Here is a 17162-nt window from a genome sequence, read left to right on the forward strand (position 1 = left end):
GTTGTCCTAACCGCTGTGACGTAGGACCTGCCGCTCTGTTGGGGGCAGCATATGCACAGGCTACCTGCTTTCTCCAGGGCACCTGGGCTGTAGCCCCTGCTTGCTTTGACTTACTCACTGACTGCCATTTGAAGAATAGCATTTTCCTCTCTCAAGCTCCATTTTGCTTTGTTGTGAAGGTTTTAGAAAATACTTCACTTGGATTCCATTCCTTCCCTGCTCCTCTCTCTTCTTCCCCACCCCCACAAGTTTCTGGAGGCCTCTGATGGATTCCTCTGGGTTCCTAACCCCGTGAGCACCCAGAGACACTCCTGGAACCCCACATTCACTGCCCTGCTTTTGGATACAGTGGCTCCGAGTCCTGACTGAGGCCAGGAGGGCAGTGATCTTTAACAGAAATGGTTGTTTTGAAAAGGAAAAAATGCACAGGTGGTCTAGAAATCTACTATCACCCCCTCAGCTCCTGAAATAAGGGGTCATGCCAGGCAGGGGACAGTGACAAGAAGGATGGGAAAGTCAGGGAAGATGACGGTGTTCTGGTTGCTCCACTTGTTGTCTAGTTGCTCAGTTGTGTCTGACTCTTTGCCATCCCACAGACTGACTGTAGCTTACCAGGCTCCTCCGTCGTGTCCAACTCTTTTTGCGAACCGTGGGCTGTAGCCCACCAGACCTCCTGTAAAAACAAATCACTTAGATGCACTGAAGGGCCTGGCAGGAGAGGAGAGGTGGATCCCTACTCTCTGTTCTCTGTACACCAAGCTTACCAAGGGACTAGTATTTCAAGGGAGGCTAAGCCAAGATTGACCCTTTACCCATCTGCCATCTTTCCTGGTGGATGATGGTTTGAGGGAATAGGAAGGATTTGGTCTTTCTTGCCTCTTCTCATCACCTTCCAGCTGGACTCCCACATGACAGCCTTGGTTTCTTACTGGACTGGCCTTCAACCCACTTTCGAGAAGGTCACGAAAGCCACGCTGAGTGGTAGCAGCTCAGCAGGCACTTGCTGCTAAGTTGCTGTTGTCGTCCCGTCGCTAAGTTGTGTCTGACTCTTTGTAACTCTGTGGACTATAGCATGCCAGGCTCTCCTGTCCTTCCCAGAGTTTGCTCAGATTCATGGTCATTGAGTTGGTGATGCTATCTAACCATCTCATCCTCAGCCACTTTCTTCACCTTTTGCCTTCAATCTTTCCCAGCATCATAGTCTTTTCTGATAAGTCAACTCTTCGCGTCAGGTGGCCAAAATATTGGAACTTCAGCATTAGTCCTTCCAATGAATATTCAGGGTTGATTTCCTATATGATTGACTGGTTTGGTCTCCTTGCTGTCCAAGGGACTCTCAAGAGTCTTTTCTAGCACCACAATTTGAAAGCATCAGTTTTTCAGTACTCAGTTTTCTTTATGGTCCAACTCTCACATCCATACATGACTTACTGGAAAACCCATAACTTTGACTCTAGGGACATTGTCACCAAAGTGATAGACAGTGTCTGAGGTCTGCATGGGTGAGTGTTTTCCAAACTGCATTCCAAGGAAGGTTCAAAGGCACTGGCCATCCAAATGGAAAGAAGCACTGATTTAAGGGAAATCGAATCCATCCTGTATCACAAGGCATTTCAGAGCCCATGGGTGACACGGGGCAGGTGCATATACTGGGGTGAAACGTGGACATCCATCTGGGCTTTAGCAGAACATCTCTTGAGTCTCGTTGTTTCCTGGAACACACTTGGGGAATCCTGGTATGTACTCATGGAAGAAGAGAAGGCTCCCTGACTCCATTAATTCCTTAGCTTATGGTCCTTACTCCAAGTGTGAGACCATTGAATCGCTTTGTACCAAGTGCAAGACAATCAGCTTGCTTTGTCTGTCTGGGAGGACACAGGAAATTAGATATGGCAGTGAAATGAAGCCCTGTCTCAGGCAGGAAAGCTGTTCTAATCAGGTACCCCGCCCCCTGCATTTTGTGCTAAAAAGAGATGAGTTTGAAGAAATCAGTGAGGACATATGAGGCTGTCACTTTACTACAGACACAGAGCTGCTTTTAGGAAGCAGAGGGATTCACATGACAGTTTCATATCTTCAAAGATGATGTTTTATCCATTTATTGTGAAAAACTTGCATATCTCTGAGTTTCCTTCTCAGTTTATACTTGTTATTTGATGATTAAGGACAGGTCCTTCTTCTGGGTGAACATCTTCCATTTCCCTGAATTCTGTCGTTTCTAGCTTCTCATTACTTTTCCTTATCACTTTCCTATTTTGTTTCCCTGTGCCTTAATTTGCTTACTTAGCCCATTTTGTAGAATGGACATTTGAGCCATGAGTAGAAAAGATTAGAAAAGAACATTTCCTCTTTCCAAAAGAGAAAGGGAAAACACACGAAAATTGAAGAAATAGTGTTGATTGGTAGGGAAAAACATGGCATCATTTCAGAATGTCCTGAGTGATGTAATAAAGCACCAATAATCAGCTCCACTGTGAAGCTTGTCCTTTGAATGCTTTTAACCTAGAGAAAGTAGGTTTTCACATGACTTCAATATGTGCATCTAAACAAAGGTCTCGGTTCTTTTTTCCTGATTTTCTAAAGTCGTAACATTTGTGGTTTTGCTTTGGCTCTTCTTTATCACAGAAACTTTTCTTTTTCTGTGCATGTTTTAGTTTTAGTTTTTTATTTGGAAAATAAAGTAGAAGTTTTTGTGAACATGATATACTTAGCCTTTGGTGGGAGTGTCAAGATTTTTTTTATTAATGTGTGATGTGGGCAAATATTTACAGTTTTGTTGAATTAAGTATGTAAAGAAAAATGCATAAGTAATACATATGTATTTTGATAAATGTTTGTAAATTAAATATGCTAATGAAGTCATGACCCATTTTAAGAAATTGAACACTCTCCGCTCCTCCAAAGACTAGCCCCTCTCCCAGCCTCTGCCCCTCTCATATTAATAGCCCATCCTCAGGAATAATCATGTCTTAACTTCCACTATAGACTGAATGTTTGTGCTCCCCTCCAAATTCATAGCTTGAAATTCAGTCCTCAATATGATACACTATAGCTTTTTATTTAAATCAAAACCAGAAAGGGGCTATGGGGCTCTGTGTGGGAAGACAGACAGATGCCACGGGAGCCCCTTTGTTCTAGGGACTGACAGATGGCTTCCACCAGCCCATCTTCCATGGAGAGTGTTTGTGTTGTAACCTAAGGCCTTTGCTTGCTCACATGTGGCCGGGGGAAATGGCAGTGTGGAAAGCTAATTTTGCTCCTCACTGAAGCGGGGAGCACCAGAGATGCTGCCGGGTTAAACCTCTTCCCATCTCCCATTTGGCGGACTCAGATCCAGGATGTGTCTTCATGAGCGAACAAAACAGCACTCATTAGTCAGTGGTGTAACCAGTTCTTTCCTAACTGAAATTCAGCAGCTTTCCCCCAAGGCTCCAAAGACGCCGGGGGTGCAACATCTTGTCCCCCAGAGATGTTGTGTGTTGAGTGATGGAATGTCTATGGGCTCTGTCTAGCCTACATGTCTTTACTTCCCACCAATGCCAATAACATCTGGGAACCAGCAGCAGAAATGAGCATCGAGTCCTTCCAGCGGCCAAGAACTTTCTTAGAAGTCGGCCTCGGTGTGAATCCAAACACATCCCTGCAGTTTTGTCCCACACATCACTGTGAGCACTGAATTGGTAAACCCTGCACCACTGCTTCTGTGGGGAACAGGGCGTCAGCCCCACTACGAGAGCCTCTGGCCATGAGATTTTCATCGACAGGTCAAGGCATAACCTTGGTTTATGTCTGTCTTATTTAATGTATGTCATTGATTCCTGTCATTGAACGTGGCCAAGAGCACTAGCTCAGGCCTGAAGGAAGTTTATTTATTTAACAAATGTGTTTTCTCTGTAAGACACATCACAGCCTTGCGCGCTTGGCAACAACCAGACAGCACTTTATGCTGAGCTGGGGGCCGTCTTAAACAGCAGCATCGCCAGTAAAAGGCTCGAAAAGGTGAAAAACGTGGAGCATTTAGCCTCGGATGAGGACAGTTGTTAGCAGCAGGAGAGGGGAAGCTAGAAGGCAGAGCCCCTTTTTCCCCAGCCTCTGCTGGGCCGCGTGTGTCCGGCAACTCTAGTGTTTGCTGCTCTGTCCTTGTTCTCAAATGACCAAGAACGCTTTGCGAGGATTGATTTTGGAATTTCAAATAAATTACAGAGCAGTCAAATTCAGAATCAGCAAATACTAGGATTCATTGTATTTTCCATTAAGTCAGATTCCCTGCCTCCCCCTGCAAGAAAGGTGATGTAACTGTATGGTGACAAAATTATTCTAGAATAATGCAGTTTGACTCTGTGATTCCATCTTACCCACCCCCCACTTCGGCTTTCAACCTTTCAAATAATCATAGCTTAGGTTAGGCTGGAGGGCAAAGGCATTTATCCTAAAAATGCATGTGTGTCAGTAAAAACACAAACATTTAGCTGCAATCTAGCGAATGCCAAAGGACTTTGTGTAGAATGAGATGTGAGAGGCTTGAATATGAAATTTTTATTATAAATTCTTCGTAGTTTGGCATCTTTATAGAGGATTTGCCTTCTAAATGAGCTGGGTTTTCTTTCCTTTTTAAAAATTTTTTTCTTCTTTATTTTTTTAGTTACTTTTTGGCTGCATGGGGTCTTTGTTGCCGCGTGTGGGCTTTCTCTAGTTGCGGCAAATGGGAGCTACTGTCTAGCTGTCCTGTGCAGGCTTCTCATTGTGGTGGCTTCTCTTGTTGCAGAGCACTGGCTCTGGAGCATGGAATCAGTAGTGTGGCACCCAGGCTTAGCTGCTCTGCAGCATGTGGGATCTTGCCGGACCAGGGATCAAACTGGTATCCCCTGCATGGCATTCTTAACCGTTGCATCACCAAGGAAGCCCTGTTTCATTTTTAGTTTAATTTTTAAGACATGTTTTGAGGTCTATCAAGTAATTCATTTCTATGGTTTTGTTTTATGCTTTAAAAATTTGGTAATGATTACTGCAAGGTAATGTGGGTGAAAACACCCACCCCTGTAATAGAGTTGAAACAAGCCAGCCCAGGAGAAGGCTTTCTCCCTGCCATTGCTAGAGGAGTACAAGGCTCCCCCAGCAAGTGCAAAGCATATTGAATTTGCTGTGACGAACTATTGCTATCGACGTATGCTTTCTTGCTAACCAGAGTAATGGCAGCTGCTGGTGAGCCAAGCAGGAAGGTTTCCTCTTAAAGCAGGAGGCTGGATAGTAAATACTTCAGGCTTTTCAAGCCAGATGGTCTCTGTGGCAGCAACTCCACGGTGCTGAGATTGTGAGAGTCACCATAGATAATCCATAAATGAATGGGTGTGACTGCTTTCCAATAAAGCTTAATTTACAGACATGGAAATTTGAGTATACTCAATTTTGTATACTCATGTTGGGCTTCCCTGGTGGCTCAGACAGTAAAGAATCTGCCTACTAATGCAGGAGACCTGGATTCTATCCCTGGGTCAGGAAGAGATCCCCTGGAGAAGGAAATAGCAACCCACTCTAGTATTCTTGCCTGGAGAATTCCATGGACAGAAGAGCTTGGCAGGTTGTGGTCCATGGGTCACAAAGAGTCAGATACAACTGAGCGACTAAGCACACACACAGACACACACACACACATTTCTAATGTATCACAAAATCTTCTTTTGAGTTCCCCCTACCAGTGAAAACTGTAAAAACCATCCATGGTTTGTGGGCCAGACAGAAACAAGAGATTAGGGGCAGATTTGGTCCATTTGCTATAGTTTGCTGACCCTTGTCTTGAAGTTCATGTTGTTAAATCTGTGTCATATAGTTTGGCCCTTGCAGCTATATTTCTGGGTCAAATAGATGGCTACATTCTTACTTCAATCTAGAAATAAAGAATTTAGAACATATATACATTTATGCATTAAAAGTTATTATATATGCATATTTGTGTGTGTGTATATATGTGTATGGGCTTCCCAGGTGGCACTAGTGGTAAAGAACCTGTCTGCCAACGCAGGGCACATGAGAGATGCAGGCTTGGTCCATGGGTGGGGAGATCACTTGCAGGAGGAAATGACAACCCACCCCAGTATTCTCACCTGGACCGGAAAATCCCATCGACACAGGAGCCTGGTGGGCTACAGTCCATGGGGTTGCACGGAGTCAGACATGACTGAAACGACTGAGCACATGCACGCGTGTGTGTATGCATGGTTGTATATTATATGTGTATATGCATCACATGTGTATTTATTCAACATATGGTCTCTCATACCTGCTGGGTTAGGCAGTCGAGTCACATGAAAAAAGTTCAGACTTGGAAGTAAAATAGACCTGGAATTACACCCTGAGTATGTGACCTCAGAAAAATCACTTAACTTTGTATCTACTGAGGGAGATAATATTCACTCCAGTGGATATGGTTGACTGAGAAGAATTAGATAATACATACAAAAGGTGCCTGGGACATAGATGTAAAGGGTAAATAAATGTTTTTTGAATTGTTGATTTTTTATAAAGAAAAAAATTGGTGTGGTTCCCTTAAGAGGCTCAAGTCTTACTTCTAATATAGATTTTTAATAGGTCTGTCCTGTTTGATAAAAATAAGCATGGCCACATCCCACATCAATTTTTATACCTTTTTTTTGCTTTCTGGTGGTGCTGTCTATGGTCTTGTGTTAGTGTCCTCTGACTTCCATCTTTCTGGCTCTGGGAGCAGGCATCTTCAGACACTCCTGTGATCCACCCCCACCCCTTCATATGTGTGTTATATTTTTGTACAGCAATACTTGTATTTTGATAGAGTGGTCCCTTGTTTGGAAAGGAGAGACAACTATTTCTGCTTCTGAAGCTTTCTTGGCAAGGGCACTGGCTAGAAAAAAGTACAAAATGGAAAACTTGCCAGATAGCAAGGGTTCACGACGAGAAAAGCTTTTCAGGGCATGCTTAAATATGCTTTTAAGAAACTTGTTTAAGGACTTCCCTGGCTTCTCAAGTGACACAGCAGTGTCACTTGACACGTGTCACATTGACACGTCAATGCCTGCAATGACGGAGACTCGGGGGACACAGGTTCAATCCCTGGGTCAGGAAGATCCCTTGGAGTAGGAAATGGCAACCCACTCCAGTATTCTTGCTTGGAGAATCCCATGGGCAGAGGAACCTGGTGGACTACATCATGGGGTCGCAAAAAACTGGACAGGACTGAGCAACTGAGCAGGCGTGCACACTTGCAGTTCAGTGCTCAAGACTTTGCCCTATCTTTCCTGCTCCTTCCATGGAGTCGCGAAGAGTCGGAGGCGACTGAGCGACTGAACTGAAGTGAGCTCCTGCTCCTTCTCCCTCCATCTCTGAGCCCTGGCAAGCACTCACCTAGCCTCCATTTCTAAAATGCTGACATTACACGCTGTTACATAAATGGAATCATATTGCGTGTAATCTTTTCTGATGGGCTTTTTCACTCAACACGGTTCTCTGGGGATTCATCCAGTCAGTGGTTGTATCGGTAGTTAGTTCCTTGAATTTGAGTCAGTTCTAGTGAGGTGGGTGAACCTAGAGGCTGTTAATACAGAAGTAAGTCAGAAAGAGAAAAACAGATATTATATAATAATGCATATATATGGAATCTAGAAAAATGGCACTGATGAATCTATTTGCAGGGCAGCAGTAGAAACACAGACATAGAGAACATACTTGTGGACACAGCAGGGGAAGGAGAGAGGGACAGATTGAGAGAGGGGCAGCGACACACACACAGGACCGTGTATGAAACAGACAGCTAGTGGGAAGCCGCTGTGCAACACAGGGGGCTCAGGCTCATGCTCTGTGATGACCCAGAGGGCTGGGATGCGATGGGAGGGGGCAGGGAGGCTCACGAGGGAGGGGACATATGTATTCTTATGGCTGATTCACATTCTTACATGGTAGAGAGCAACACAACATTGTAAAGCAATTATCCTCCAATTAAAAAAAAAATTGTCCCTTTTTAGTGTTGACTAGTAACCGTGGATGTACCACTCTCTGTTTAATCATTTGCCATTTGAACAGCATCTGGACTGTTTCTGGCTTCTGCTTATCATGAATAAAGCTTCTATAAACATTCATGTGCAGGTTTTTATATGAATAAAAAAGTCCATTTCTCCAACGGTGGATGCTGGGTTGTGCATTAAAAATGGTCGTGTTCATGTGGTCTCCCTGGTGACACGGGTTCCTGCTGTGTCATGTGGACCTGTTAGCATTAACACTAGCCTGACAATGGAGAGCTTTAGACAGTCATGTTTAGAAAATTGAAAACTTTGTTAGTGGTTCTTTTTTCTCCTTTAGCCTCAACTTCTCTGAGTCCACCATGTCAAAATGTTATTCATCTTGAGGACCTCAGAGCATGTTGCCCTTTTTCTGTTGCCCTGCTTCTCCTAGGATCAAACAGTCGTAAAGCCTTCCTCACAAGATTTTTTATATCATTTTCCTCCCAGTTCATACTCTACCATCTGAATTTCAGCCAGCATAGCTCTTCTCTGTATTTCTAACATGGTGTGTTCCCTGGAATTGCTCTATGAGTGGAGCCTCTGAGCCTGGTCACAGCTGACTTTTAGAGCTGTAGGTCCCAGTTTTCCTCTTTATGGTCATGGTCATGTCCACCTCAGGGCCTTTGCACATTCCCTGGAAGATACCTTACATTCTTCTCACCTTTGGCTCGTTCACCGGCAGCTCTCAGCTCAAACACCACTTCCTCATGGAAGGTCCTCTGGAGTATGTCCTCCTAGTATCCTGTTCTCTTCTTTCATAGTACTTTAAACATTTTAATTGCATGTATTAATTGTATAAAACCTAAGACCCCATGTGGTTCCATCTGGTCCATAGAGTCCCCTCAAAGAAGTTGACCAGAAGATATGTTGCATGCATGCATAAGTCACTTCAGTTGTGTCTGGCTTTTTGCAACCCTATGGACTGCAGCCCACCAGACTCTTCTGTCTATGGGATTCTCCAGGCAAGAATATTGGAGTAGATGTCCGTTCCCTTCTCCAAGGGATCTTCCCCACCCAGAGATGGAACCCATGTCTCCTGCGGCTCCTGCATTGCATACAGGTTCTTTACTGCTGAGCCATGGGGAAAGCCCAAAAAATATATTATCTTAAAGCAATTTAAATCTTAATATCACCTCTGGAAGATGACTCAACCTCTGTCTTTTGAGTATCGGTTCCTCCCTGGGGTCCCCCCCTCACCTTTATGGGGTGAGACCTTGATTGCAGTGCTGTCTGCTCCCCACATTCACCTCCCAAAAAACTGAGCTTTGGTCTTAGTTGTTTTTGCAGTTTTAGAACCTAGACCATTTGACTGTTGGATTACTAGACATTCAATGATGTCTGTGGGAAACATGAATAAATGGTTGAAATGAGGTATCTTATCTATAGGAAATATTAAGTCAAAGTTGATAAAATGAATGAATAATGAAAACCTTTCTTAATTTTCCAGGTGATTTTTGAAGTCATAACTTCTGGACATCAAGGTTACCTCGCTATTGATGAAGTGAAGGTGTTAGGACATCCGTGTAGTAAGTTGCCTCAACTTTTAATCCTTCAGGGACGTGGTTGGGGGTGTATTTATGTTATGGATGGGAGAAAGTGCTAAAACCTGGAGGGAAGTTTGTCCTGTCTAGAGAGTCCCTGATGGACTTCTAGGCGGCGCTGTGCTAGCCCAGAAGTTCACATACATGTGTCATGTGTGATGCATTGAAAGTGAAAAATGACTAAGTGCCTTGAAAGTGAAAATCAGGAATGGGGACTATGGGAATACTTTGGTATGTTGAAATATCCAACCTCAGAAGAGAATGTTGGGAGCTGAGCAACCAAAACTCTGCAAATCTATGTGTCTGTGTGTGCTTAGTGCGTGTGTGTGTGAGTGTGTGTGTGTGTGTGTACAGAGCTTCCCAGAGCTTCCCATAATCATGTGTTCAGAAAAAGTCAGTCATGTTTGCCTTTTATAAATTCTTTTTTTGGTGCCATGCCTCACAGCATGTGGGATCTTAGTTCCTGGACCAGGAATCGAACCTGCACCCTTTGCAGTGGGAATGTGGAGTCTTAGCCACTGGACCACCAGGGAAATCCCGCCCTTGTAAATTCTAAGGAGTGGCATTGAACAGTACAAATCACTCTCTTCTTTTTTTCCCTTCTTAACATTATGTTTTTAGGTCAGTCCATCAGATTGCATCATATACGTATACTACACTGTATTTTTGTATTTGTCTATGAATATTTAGTTCCCCCTAACACCCAGTTTTTCTCTATGACAGACATGGCTGCAGTACACACCCACGTGTGTGTGTACACGTGCATGCCTTTGCATGCAGTTTGTGAGAACCTGGGCAAGGTGTATTCTTACAGGCAGAGTTGCTGAGGTGTCAGTTAGAAACAGATTTACGAGATGCTGCCAAATTGGTATGAAAGGTGTCTGCCCAGTTACACACCCACCAGCAATGCATGGATATTTGAGTTGCCTGTATCCTTGCCCCAGGTTGATATTGTCAGACATTACATCTTTGACCATCTCAGAGATGGTGGCCTGCTTTACTTTTAGGGTTCCTGGCTTTAAAGAGAAATTGGCTCGTTCAGACCATTCTGGATCTCTGCTGAAGCATGCATGTGTGCTAAATCGCTTCAATCGTGTCTGACTCTGTGCAACCTTGTGGACTGTAGCCTGCCAGGCTCCTCTGTCCACGAGATTTCCCAGGCAAGAATACTGGAGTGGGTTGCCATGCCCTTCTCCAGGGGATCTTCCCAACCCAGGGCTTGAACCTGCGTCTCATGTCTCCTACATTGGCAGGCGGGTTCTTTGCTGCCAGCACCACCCTTTCTGCTGAAGGTCCCCAGCCAAATCCATGGGGGTGTGGTTATAGCTATGCTGATACTAGAAATAAAAACACTTGCAGGAATGTCTGCTTTTACTGTGTGGGTTGAGACATGCCCCAGTGATTACTCCACACGGTAGTCACAGACAAGCCTGGGTGGCTGTTATCCACTGGGCTATCATGACACCGTTGTTTGATTTCACCCCAAAGGGTCTTGCTCTCTGAGATCTTTATCTGGTGTCCCAGTTCAAGCGCAGCAATCATCTTGCTCATTACCCGGTCAAGACGTTCCTATTGTAACTCGGTGCTCGGCCTTTTCTTCTGTCAGCAATACTAGCGAATTCAAAAAGAATTTCGGTCCCTTTTTTCTGAAAAGGCAAAAAAAAAAAAAATGTTCCTAATAGGAACAGCAGGGCAAATTCAAGAAGCAGAATATAATTACCTGAGTTGGAATTTGGCCAAACGCTCAGAGTCATAGCCTCAGGCTTGGAGAAGTGCCCTGAGATCCTCTCAGGCGCATGAACATTCAGGGCCTCTGATTCACCTCTCACCAGGAGAGACGTCAGACAGACCTACTGTGTGCTGAGCCCTTTCCTGGAACAAACCTCACCACCCGGCAGGTGTCTCTGCTGCCCTGGTGCAGGTGCAGAGGCCTCTGGCCAACATAACGGCTCCTGAAGTGGACCCCCTCCCGTCCGGCAGGATTCTAGTCACTGCCTTCAGTAGGAGAGAAAGACTTAATGCTTCCCCTTCCGTCAGAGCCTTCCTGAAATGTGTCTCCCACAGTTCAGTGCATTCTTCCCAAGACCAGCTGCCTGCAGCCGCAGAAATGGTGTTTATGTCTCTCCTTTGGAGAATACCAGTTCTGATACCTAATTGGCTCTACAAACTGCTGTTAGGAGATACAGAATCGCAAAACCGCCTGTGTCCCAAGGTGATGGATGCTACAATGGTGTGTTGAACTGTGAGCTTTAAACGGCCTTGATGATGGCCTTTCTGTCGTTATCTGCTCCTGAATTGCTAAGTTTATGGGGAAAACATGCAAATAAAGATTTTAAAGAAGGCAGTCGTTTGGTCTTAAAAGGGAAAGCTTTATAGTTTGTATTCTAGGGGATTTCCTATCAGGGTTTCTAAATAATAATCAATTATTTTGAAATGCTGAGGCTCATTAAACTTACATCGTGAAGGAGCATAAATATTTCATATCCCAAATTCTGCTTTCCCCAAAGATGTAAAACTGCTGAACTTTATTTACTTCACTCTAAAGGCTCCTGTTTGGATTCATATAGGTTTATGAGCAGGCATTACGACAGTTTTTTAAAAGTAGCTGTTCTGTTAAGGGTGTACAGTTGCTCATAAAATTGATTTTCGCATAGTGACAGTAAGATGCCAGATCGTTTTGAAATGCGGAAATGCCTGTGCTGTGGCTTCACACGGCTTCTGATGAACATAGATAATTTCTGTATTTGGTGTGCACGCTAAAGCTATATTTTGAATTTGGTTCAATAATCCTGGTAGGAGAAACTGAAGAAGCAGTTTTTTCAGCTTCATAATATTGTCTCCTGTTTTTAAGCAGGTCGTAACTTAGGCATATGTGGGTATTATTATTATTATGACCTTGTGGTGCCAGTATGTATTTTTATATCTTATAAGCTATGCAGCATTTTAACATCACATATCAATCCGTTCATCCTCTCAAAGTTGTATGGGAACGTGGGATGTTTTTCCTTTTACTCGGGCCTTCTAATATTTCCTTCAATAGTGTTTGCAGTCTTCAAGGTACAAACTGTACTTCTCTCATTAAATGTATTCCTATGTATTCATTTTGATACTACTCTACAGGAGCCTGGTGTGCTACAGTCCATGAAACTCGACTTGGCAACTGAAAAACAATAACAAATAAATGGGATTGCTTTCTTAATTTCATTATTAGATTGTTCATTACAAGTGTATAGCAACACAGCTGATTTTTGTACATTGACCTTATATCCCGAGACCCTGTTGAACTTATTATAAGCGCTAATTGTTTTTTGTAGATCCTTAGAATTTTCAAGACCCGCGATCTTTAGGTTTAGTTTTATATCCTGTTGTTCAGTCTGGGTGCCTTTGATTCATTTTCCTGCCTACTTGCTGGGGCAGGAACCTCCTGTACAGTGCTGAGTACAAGTGGAGAGAACAGATGTCTTTGTTGTGTTCATGTCTTTGGAGGGAAATTTCCAGCCTTTCACCATGAAGTGTGATGTTAGCTGTGAGTTTGGGTTTTTCATAGATGCTCATTATCAGGAAGGACATTCTCTTATATTCCTACTTTGTTAGGTGTTATTTAAAAATCAATCATGAAGGCTGTTGGATTTTAGCCAGTGCTTTTCCTTTACTTATATAGGAGAGGAGAAAGTTTTTCTTGGCCCTCCTAGGGTTGCTGACAGGATCTGAAACTGAGAAAGACAGATAAATGGGAGAAAAGCATATAGATATACTTCCTGTATGTTTTATGTGACATGGGAGCCTCGTAAGGAAATGGAGACGTGCACACACAGACCTGAGTATGTTTATACTGGTTTTCATGAAGAGTGGACGTTCATGGAGGAATGTGCTATTGTATAGACAATACTGTGAGTGTGGTAAGCTGAGGAAGACACAAAGCAAGTGTCTTCACTTTGTTTTCCACCTTTGTCCTTAGAGATAGGGAGCTCCTTTCCTCTGGGCACTGGGAGGGCATCTGTCACATGAGGGTTTTATGGCCTGTTTCAAGGGAGAAGGGAAGGAAAGGTCAGAGTGACCTTCTTGCTTCTGCTGTTTTCTCAGACTCTTTCAGCTTAATATATTCGGTGTACCCAGGTGCCATGTTTTTGATAGCATTTCCTAACTCCATTAACTATCAGATTATGATATAGTTTTTGTCTTTTATTCTGTTGGTGTCTTTTATTATTCTATTGATTGATTTGGGGATGTTAAATCAACCTAGCACTCCTAGGATGAATCTCACTGGGTTATAGTGTACAATCTTTTTTTTTTAATTAATTTATTTTTTAATTGAAGGATCATTGCTTTACAGAATTTTGTTGTTTTCTGTCAAACCCCAACATGAATCAGCCATAGGTATACATATATCCCCTCCCTTTTGAATCTCCCTCCCATCTCCCTCCCCATCCCACTCACTCTAGGTTGATACAGAGCTCCTGTTTGAGTTTCCTGAGCCATACAGCAAATTCCTGTTCGCTATCTATTTTACATATGGTGATGTAAGTTTCCATGTTTTACTCTCTCCATACATCTCACCCTCTCCTCCCCTCTCCCCATGTCCATAAGTCTATTCTCTATGTCTGTTTCTCCATTGCTGCCCTGAAAATAAATTCTTCAGTACCATTTTTCTAGATTGTGTATATATGCGTTAGTATACAATATTTATCTTTTTCTTTCTGACTTACTTCACTCTGTATAATAGGTTCTAGGCTCATTCACCTCATTAGAACTGACTCAAATGTGTTCCTTTTTATGGCTGAGTGATAGTCTATTGTGTATATGTACCACAACTTCGTTATCTGTTCATCTGTCGATGGACATCTAGGCTGCTTCCATGTTCTAGCTACTGTAAATAGTGCTGCAGTGAACAATGGGATACCTGTGTCTTTTTCAATTTTGTCTTATAGTGTACAATCTTTGTTATTTGTTGTCATATAACACCTTAAATACAAAGATATTTGCATATATGATTCCTTCAATTGTGAAATCTAAAAATTATACAGAATCATGCCTCATTATTGTTCTGCCAATTTTAACAAGTAATAATGAAAAAGATTGCAAAAACCCTCATAAACCTATGTGTCATTTATTGGATAAAATGAATGCAAAATCTAAGACAGTTCTGTATTACTACTTCACAGTATGAAGTAAGTCAGCAATTTCTGTTTCTGTAAACACTTAAGAAATGCTGAGTTCATAATATGGCATTCTTGATTCAAATTTATTCTTATTTTATAAAACAAAATTAATTTTTCAATCGTATTTATTTGCATACTCAAACATTGCCTACTTTCAAATTTAGATTTTTATGAAGACATTAAACTGTGTGATTAAAATAAGAATAACAGTGACAAATTAAAAAATTGGAACTGTTTTCTGAATTATGTTTGTTGAATAAAGGCAGATCCAATAAAGGCATTGTTTGAGAAATGCACAGAACTCAGAACTGTTGTTTCATTTTAAAGGTAGGAAGTTACTTGGGTTTTTCTCCAATGGACTATCATTTTTCTTCAATATACAGTGACTAATAAAAGTTATCTTTACATAGTGGCTCACTTATTTTTCTGTGATAAGAATGTTGAGTCTGTTTTTCCACTTGACAAATTATTCCATTAAGATCCATTCTTACAGGACTGCCCTGTTGGTTCAGTGGGTAAGACTCACTGAACCAACTGCCCTATTGGTTCAGTGGGTAAGACTCCAATGCGGGGGACCTGGGTTTGATTCCTGGCCAGGGAACTAATTCCCCCATGCCACAACTAAGACTTGGCACGGCCAAATAAATAAAATTGTCTTACAAAAAGATCTGTTCTTACCTTACAAGCAAAACAAAAGTTGCTTTGTCTTGAAACATGTTTGTTAAGAGCTTTCTGTTCACAAGAGTTACTTGGCCTTTGTGACCCTATTACCTTGCTCATGTAGTGGGGATAATAATAATAATAATGCTTTCCTCAAAGGGTAAATGTAAGGATTAAATGAGTTAATGTACATAATGAACTTAGAACAGTGCTTAGCACATTTCTAAGACCTCAGTAAATGTTAGCTGCTATTATTATGCCTGAATTCTGATTGGCCCACTAGAATGAATTAACTGCAGATTGTAACTCTAAGTAGAAATACTGATTGGTTTCTTAGATGGGACAATTTAGCAGTGTCTGTTTTAAAAGTTAAAAAAAAAAGTTTGCAAAACAGATTGTGTTCAGATAGTCCTGGGTGTTCTCTTTAGCAGAAGTTGGCTCTTTTGTTTGCGATGGTGTGCTGCACAAATAGAAGTGTTGACTCTGCATTCTGGCAGGCAGGCATGGCCCCAGCCCATCTCAGCCCTTGCCATTACATTAAAATGTAAATGAAAAGACAAAGGGGTCAGGACACAGTCTGCCCGTTGTCCATTTCAGTTTGCACTTTGATCTTGCAAATTACCATTCTCTGATTTTGTTGTTAGCATTGGGTAGCAGGCTTTGAAGAATCAATGATATGAGACATCTACAGAAAGGTTTGCATCCTGGTCAGTGATAACTCCTGGCTTTGGAATCAAAGGCTGATGTGAGATCAGTTAATACCTGAAAACCTCTATTCTTTTAAAAGTTGTTTTCTTAGTAAGAAGCAACAGAATATGGCAGAAATGAAAAAAAAAATAGAAGAGTTCTACTCAAAAACCTTTTAATATTCATGGAAGATATTTAGTTTTTAGAACTCCTGCAGATTTTAGAGGAAAACTGGCATAGCATTTTGAAAGGGTACCCAGGAGACAAATGGGCCTATAAATTTAGAGAGAAAAAGAGAATTTTTCTTTTTGAGTATGGGCTAGATTGGAATTTTCCACTCTACTGGTGCTCTACCTGCGTTCCAATTAAGGTGGTTTGGCAAGGTTCAGAGCACGCAGCTCAGCGTGGAACTGAAACTTTTCTGGCTATAGACCTCTTTTTCTTGGGATCTTTTCCAGTTTCCAGTGATAGATCAGTTATTTTAAATAATAATGAACATTTTTGAGGCTAAGTACCAGGCACACAGAACGTCTTCTCCTGGCAGCATCTTCTTTGTTCTTTATCCCAACTCTATGAAATACGTACTTTTAAAAAAATCCCAGTTTTGCAAATTGAATAAAAAATCCACTAAGGCTTGGGTTTAGGAACTTTTGCATCTATTCAAAGGCAGTGAGAGCCTGAGCTTGAACATATATACGCTGAGAGTGAAGTTAAAGTGTTAGTCACTCAGTCCTGTCTGACTCTTTGCCATCCCAAGGACCCTTGTCAGGCTCCTCTGTCCATGGAATTCTCCAGGCGAGAATACTGGAGTGGGTAGTCATGCCCTTCTCCAGGGGATCTTCCCAACCCAGGGATCAAACCTGGCTCTCCTGCTTTGCAGACAGATTCTTTACTGTCTACGCCACAAGGGAAGCCCATATGCTGAAATTCCAACCTTAAAATAGTATTAGCCTTCAATTGATTTCCAACCAAAAATATTTGTAGGGTTTACAGCACTAGGCAGGGAGAATCCAGGCGTCTTAAACCTCTGGAAAGATTATCTATACCTTTAATGTTTATTGAAAAACCTTACAAATGCCTTTAATAGA

General features: G+C 42.3%; 1 protein-coding gene across 7 annotated transcripts in view; it reads left to right on the forward strand.

Moving 5' to 3' along the window:
- The window catches only part of PTPRM (protein tyrosine phosphatase receptor type M), a 661836-nt gene that overhangs the window by 251635 nt on the left and 393039 nt on the right, over positions 1 to 17162 (forward strand). For all 7 annotated transcript variants that reach the window (XM_055559596.1, XM_055559598.1, XM_055559597.1 and 4 more), the window contains exon 4: positions 9475 to 9553. In XM_055559596.1, coding sequence (XP_055415571.1) covers positions 9475 to 9553 — 79 coding nt within the window. The remainder of the gene's footprint in view (positions 1 to 9474; positions 9554 to 17162) is intronic.

Source organism: Bubalus kerabau, chromosome 21, assembly GCF_029407905.1.
Source record: "Bubalus kerabau isolate K-KA32 ecotype Philippines breed swamp buffalo chromosome 21, PCC_UOA_SB_1v2, whole genome shotgun sequence".
Lineage (NCBI taxonomy): Eukaryota > Metazoa > Chordata > Mammalia > Artiodactyla > Bovidae > Bubalus > Bubalus kerabau.